We start from the raw sequence: 7,008 nt of genomic DNA, 5'->3' as shown, positions 1-7,008 counted from the left end.
ACTAAAATGACCAAATATCCTGGAAATAATGTATCTTGTCCTGGAACATTTTTATTGTATATGAGCCGCTCAGATCACATATGTATAGTTGGGTATGTTTTGTTTGAGACTCCACTGTTGGTAGAATAAACTACGTGATGACACTTCAAAGCTGCTTTACAAGAAGAAAAAGTTCCTTTGATTCCGGCTCTCGTGTCAATCAAGAGACATGACACAACTTTTGGCATCAAGTGTATTTTGGGAATGCTGTACAGTCAGATCTACACACACACAGACTATTAATGACCAGATTTACATTTCATGCTGCGGTCGATTTACTTTTACCTCGACTTTTAATGGGCTCAAAGGTCAGAAGGGGAAGTGAGCTATGACCAAATTAATATCACGGTTAGAGGAAGACTGTAGTCAGTTTGAGACCGCAGCTGTGGTAGGAACAGCCACACACACACACACACACACACACACACACACACACATTCTGTCCTGAATATTGGAAAATGCTTCCTAAAGAAGAGTTGTTGGATTATTAGCTTATTTCAGATGGACCTACATTTATAATATATAAAGTGTCGTTGTGACTCCTGGTTCTGATTTTGTGGTGTTTGTTTGTGTCCCTCAGATGCAGAGCACCATCAGAGAGCACAGAGACGGAGGCAACGCTGGGGGGGTGTTCAGCAGATACAACATCATCAAGGTTTGAACCAGCGCTCTCTCCCTGTCTGTTGATAACGAGCAGCTTCAACAGGGACTGTTTCTGACTGCAGACATGTTGATGTGCGTCCCACAGATTCAGAAGGTGGTCAATAAGAAGCTGAGAGAGCGTTACACCCACCGGCAGAAGGAGATCGCCGATGAGAACCACAACCATCACAATGAGCGGATGTTGTTCCACGGTAACCACGCCCACTGTCATGCCCTCCAGCGTTTTATATGTTTATTGAAACACTTCAGTCGTTCACTGTGTGGAATCGCTCTTCCTCCAGGTTCCCCGTTCATCAACGCCATCATCCACAAAGGCTTCGATGAGCGCCACGCCTACATAGGAGGGATGTTTGGAGCAGGGATCTACTTTGCGGAGAACTCCTCAAAGAGCAATCAGTACGTGTACGGCATCGGTGGAGGCACAGGCTGCCCCACGCACAAAGACCGGTCCTGCTACCTGTGCCACAGGTAACTGCAGTTTCAGACAGCAGATGATGATTTGGTTGTGAAACCACTTTACTCTGTTCTTCATCAGAATGAAGGTGTTCTGTGTGTCTGACCTTTGTCCTCTCCTCTGGACTCTCAGGCAGATGCTGTTCTGCAGAGTCACCCTGGGGAAGTCCTTCCTACAGTTCAGTGCCATGAAGATGGCCCACGCCCCCCCAGGACACCACTCGGTGATCGGGCGGCCGAGCGTTAACGGCCTGGCCTACGCCGAGTACGTCATCTACAGAGGAGAGCAGGTAAATCAGAGTTTCCCTGAATCCTCTGAGGCTTTAAGGTTTTTCAACATGGACTTATTTTCCATGTTTTTGTGTCAAAGTGACTAATGGAGTCAACAGGTTTTGAATCTGGTTCAGTTTGCAGCGCTGCCACAGAGAATCCTTGCCAACAATTACTCATCGCCAAAATACGTTTGCCTGAGAGCACAAACTCCACAGAGAAATGACATTCTGACCCTTCATCCGCTGTGTCCACTAGCTGACTAAAACTCTGAGCTAAGTGGGTCTGCTGACAGAAAGTTAGTCTATATAATGACATCATACTAAATGCATGACATTCATGGTTAACAAGGATCATTTAAAGCATATTTAATTGTTATTAACAGCATTTTACACACATTTTAGAATTTTTTAGTGAAAAAAAAAAAGAAGGCAAAAACTACTTTCCTGCCATAAATTCCAGTTAACAAAAGTAAATCCAGGTAAAAAAAAGAGAAGATCTTTGTAAGTATATATAAAAATAATAATAATAATAATAATAATGCTGCTTTGGCTCCATCAGACACATAACATATGCAGAGCGTTCTTCTGGCTACACCCGCAGTGCACGTTCGTCTCACTGCTGCGTTATTATAAACTATGATGAAACTTTTATCCACAGACTACAGCAGCCTGTCACTTCCTGTCAGTCCGCTGTTTCTCTGACACTTTATCTAACATTAATAGCAGTAAATGTAGCCTCTCTCACTCAAAACCAGAACCAGTTCTAAACTTGTCGTCCTCATTTCTCACTTTGACACAAAAACATTGTAGAAAATAGGTTAAAAAATAGCAAAGTCGCCCTTTAACTGTCTCCTAATGCTGCTGTGTCTCCTTCAGGCCTTCCCAGAGTACCTCATCACCTACCAGATCCTTAAACCGGAGAGTGCAGCCCAGTCCGCTGCAGCAGCTGAGCAGAAGTCCTAGTTACTTTACATCACACACACTCTCACACACACACACAGAAAGACTCGATGCTCGTTATTTTGGTCCATTCGCTATTGCAAATGCCTAAACATCCTTTTTATTTTACCGACAGCACATTTCCCAGTCTCAGTAGAACCGTGCGTGACCAGCTGCTTCAATGAGCAGCACCGTCGCTGTATACAGTAGCTATCTCTAACTCGTGGTGATGACCTTTTTCTTTGTTTTTGTGCATCGGCTGCAATGTTAATACAGACGCATGTGGGCCCAATCACGGCTGCCGTGGTTCGTCCCCCGCTCCTCCCCCCCAATCCCTCCTCACCAATCAGCGAGGATGCTTGATAGAGACTTGAAAGTATCAGCACTTAACAGTTTGCCACTCGTTGTCGCCTGCATCATGCCTTGTGACTGTGCAGAACCGACGACCCTCGCCTCCACACACACACACACACACACACACACGCACACAGCGTGTCGACAGCCTGAAAACCCTGTGGACTACTACTGCCCCGCCGTTCTGGTTCATAAACTGTACGAGAATGGCCGTCTGCTGACTGTGATTTTAATGCTAACCTATACACTACCCAAACAGGTAACAGTGCATTGTTGCTAAGCTGTAATGCCCCCCCCCCGACACTACAGACACTGAACTGAAATGTTTTATTGTTTTTTTTAAGTGGTTTTATTCAGGGCTGGACGGAGAACGAGCTCTCTGTCGGATCAGACGTTGTTACAATAATGATTTATCGGTAAACTGAAACATAAAGGCATCAGAATTACACGAGGGTAAAGTAAAGGTGTGGATGATGTTTATTAAAAGCATTATATATGAGACCGCTTCGAGACAGGAGAGGAAGTAAATGTTCAGAGCACAGATACAGAAACGTCTGCGCGGAGGTCAGATCAGCTAGTTACCAATACTGAGATACCGACCGATACTGGTCTTAATTCCTGAATCGGTCCTTCTCTGGAATTTTAGCTCTGTTACTAACGTGCAGCGCGACACTGAACCTGAACCTGATCAGCTCAGAGTCACTGCTTGGAAAAATGCTGCAGGTGTCAAATAAAACAGCCGCTGCTACAGTCAGAGCAGCACTTTGTCTAAAATACAGGATGAAAACAATAACGTTAGTGTGTTTGAGCTGCTGCATAAAGTCTCAACACATGGAACAAATTACTGTCCAACAGGAAACTAACAATAAAAACTGTTCTCCTGTGTTCAATTATGTTTTCCTGTAGATAAAGTTCACAAAACAAACAGGCGGCTTTATAACAATATAATGAATATAAAATCTACATTTCTAGAGAACTCAACTATACTGTTCCTGAACCTGCACGTCCCAGTGGAAGTCGTGGTTAATCAAAAGGTTGATGTGTTGGCACAGAGCTGATCAGCTGAATCTCTCTGTGAAGTATGTGACCTCCACAACATGGCGATGATATTCATGTTTCTGTATCTGGTTCAGAGTTGAAATGTGCTCGTGATGCCTTTACAGGAGAAAACCCGACAGTCAGTGAACTCATCGCAGCACCTCTTTCTGTCGCATTGGTCTTACTTACAGACATCCCACGCATTAAGGATTTGCACTTTTACATAGAAAACCTATTTAAGTTATTTTGAATTTAAATTGCAAAATTTGCGGGAAAAAATATTTGTACAGGTTGTGTAAATGGTTGTGTATAACTGTTGCTGTTTGACTGTAAATGACATATGGATTTTCCTTTCATGCCTTCTTGATTCTCCCAACTTTTTTTTAAATAAATGTCCCATTAACAGCTTGTTGTTGTCGATTGTTTGTGTCAGAAAGATGTTTGTAGTTTAGTTTTAGTCACATTAAACATGTAAAGAAACAAACAGGTATTATTTAAAGTGCAACGGAAGGAAAATTAAAACTAAGAAAATCAAAACCACACATTTCTATTTTTTAGAACATTAAAAATAATAGATAAAATATTAAGTATCTGAAATATTAGTTTCTTCCAAAAGAGAACAGTTTGTATGTTTCCCTCTGGTTGGAGGCCGCTGTTTACTGGATGAAAAGGTTTCTGTATCGGGGGGAAACAGTCGTATAGGCTTTATATCTTTATGGGTCAAGTTCTCAGGTCATGTGACTTCATATATTTAAAAATAAACTATTACTGGACTTTGTTTCTTAAGGACTATTTTATGTTTGTATTGAAAAATATTGAATTATATTCTAAAAGCTTTAATAATCAGCATTAACAGTCCGTTTCCTGGAGGATACATCGCCCATATAAAGGTATAACAGGGATAATCACACGCAGATATAAACAGGTTTTGAGGCCTATAATCTATAAATAATCAATAATATAAAGGTGAGAAATATTGATTACTCTTTATTTTACTCTGAAATGTGGATTATTCTTGGCTAATATTACATATAGTTACATACAGTGAAATATCTATACGTGAACATCTATTGTTATTTTCACTTTTTTGAAACTTTTTGTACAAAATATAAAACAAAGTAGAGAATTAATTTAAGTTTATTAAGTGTATTAATACATAAGCAATGTATATTCACTACACTGAGCCACTGTACTTCATTATACACAATCTGTGGATCAGTGCTACTGACTCTTGAGTTAGTGATGAAGTTTATAGTAATAATGATAAAACACAAGTAAAACAAGGATTCGAGGTTATTAATCATTTACACTGCAGGGTTAAAATATATTAATATGTAATAAAACTAAATAAAAACCATAAAAAGTCCAGTTACACTAAATAAAATCATTCTCTACATGAAACCTAATGAAACTCACACATCTCATTTTAATTTAGTGTTTTTTTGTTTGTTTACATGCTGAATTTAATGTAAACAAACTACAAACTACACTTCCTTTAGAGAAAGACTACAACAGGGTCGCACACAGCACACGTCAGCGCGCTCAGCTGACTGCGGCGCTTCCGGAGCAGATGTGTTTGTTGTGGCTGAGCAGACATGAAGTGGACAAGTGTCTCTGTGTTGTTCTGTCTCCTCAACTTTACCCAAACTGCATCTGAGGGACATTTCATCCGCGTGAATGTGCGCAGAGCGGCGGGACAGCTGAGACACTTCTGGAGGAGCTCCGGGTTCTGGTAGGTCCACATCTGTCCCCCACAGGAAGCAGTGAGGGACACGTTGTATCGATCAATGTGGGTTTGTTTCAGTCCCGAATCTTCCAGCAGACCTCTGAGACTCTGATGACATATTAAATAATGTTGTGTCAAGGAAGCAGCTCTATCAAAGCTAAGATCTTTTTTAAAATGACTGTTTTTTAAGTGGAGTTTGGTAAGAATCACTCAAAAGATGATATATTTTTAATATTCTGGTAGTTTCTGCCTCTATCAGTGGTTCAACCTTTGTCTTTCTATCATTCTGTTAAAGTGATGACCCTCTAACATACTTTATGATTATTTCATATTATATAACAGTAACTGGAGCTGTACAGTGAAACCAAACAGTGAACATTGAGTATTTCCTGTGAATATTGATCAGAGACCAGTTTTCCTGATATTTAAATATAATCCTCTGTCTGCATTGTGTATCTGTATCAGTTATAACACTCATACAGACATTGTGTGTTTATATTCTGACAGATTCAGTGTCATTGTATACTCCAATATATGAAGGAATCACAATGTAAACAGTCTTTATTGTAAAAACAGAACTTAAAAATAGTATAACAATATTTATTTAAACACAATAAACTGACATAAAATACTCAAATTATTTAAAGAAATATTTCTGAAATGTTTCGTTGCACTAATAATAAACATATTGTTGTGTTTGTTGTGTTAAAGAGAGTTATTTGTAGGTTATTAATTGTTCTGATATAAAGTTATAACCATTAATAAGACTATAATATAAATATAATACGCAGAGTGGATTAAACAGGAGGCTCTTCTCTGTGTCCAGCCCCCCGCTCCCTCACACCCAGGCCCACCAGTTTGACCTGAGCCTGGACCAGCAGCTGAACCTGGCCTATGTGGGCTCAGTCCCCCATGGAGGGATCCAGCAGGTCCGGATCCACTGGATGCTGGAGCTGGTCTCTGCGCAGTAAGTGGACCAGCAACCTCTCGTCACAATGAGACATTAAAGATCAGAGACGGGCCGATACGGAGGTTTAATGTAACAGTTTGGCTGATATTTATTCGCCCTTTTGTGCCGGGAAACAAACCCATCTACAGATATAAGTACGTCTGCCTCGGTGCAGCTCAGTCTGGGTGATTATTGATCCAATATCTGAGTTAGAAATAACAAACACAACATAAAAACTGATGCAACAGCAGATAAACATCAGTGGAAACATCTTATTCACCGATGAGCTGAAGTCAATCAACAAGGCGAATATCGGCTGATGCATCCTGATTAAAGATCGATCTGTTCTGAGGGTGACAAACATTGAGTGTTTCTGGTTCAGTGCTGACTTTCTGTCTGCTCTTGCTGCTGTAGAGACGTTGGAGGACGACCCCAGTACGACTTCACTAAACTGGACCAGCTGATAGAACTGTTGAGGGTTAACGGACTCCGACCAGGTATTAAAACATCACTTTATTTAGATAGTTTCCTCTGGTTGGAGGCCGCTGTTCACTGGATGAAAAGGTTTCTGTATC

The 7,008-nt window shown here is 40.7% G+C and overlaps 2 protein-coding genes across 2 annotated transcripts in view; both read left to right on the top strand.

The window, feature by feature from the left end:
- Positions 1-2,440, top strand: part of LOC118325759 (poly [ADP-ribose] polymerase tankyrase-1) — a gene marked incomplete at its 5' end in the record, with an annotated part of 7,990 nt that extends 5,550 nt beyond the window's left edge. The window contains 5 exon segments of the mRNA XM_035658554.1: positions 620-694; positions 788-893; positions 984-1,170; positions 1,289-1,445; positions 2,304-2,440. Of these exon segments, the coding sequence (XP_035514447.1) occupies positions 620-694; positions 788-893; positions 984-1,170; positions 1,289-1,445; positions 2,304-2,390 (612 nt within the window).
- A 2,870-nt stretch (positions 2,441-5,310) lies between these two features.
- The window catches only part of idua (alpha-L-iduronidase), a gene marked incomplete in the record, with an annotated part of 9,934 nt that continues 8,236 nt past the window's right edge, over positions 5,311-7,008 (top strand). Inside the window, 3 exon segments of the mRNA XM_035657798.1 lie at positions 5,311-5,490; positions 6,311-6,451; positions 6,848-6,930. Coding sequence (XP_035513691.1) covers positions 5,354-5,490; positions 6,311-6,451; positions 6,848-6,930 — 361 coding nt within the window.

The sequence above is a fragment of the Morone saxatilis genome, unplaced genomic scaffold (assembly GCF_004916995.1).
Source record: "Morone saxatilis isolate NCDOM2014 unplaced genomic scaffold, NCSU_SB_2.0 Contig16, whole genome shotgun sequence".
Lineage (NCBI taxonomy): Eukaryota > Metazoa > Chordata > Actinopteri > Moronidae > Morone > Morone saxatilis.
The sequence above is the reverse complement of the archived record's forward strand: the minus strand, read 5'-3'. Positions and strand labels throughout refer to the sequence as shown.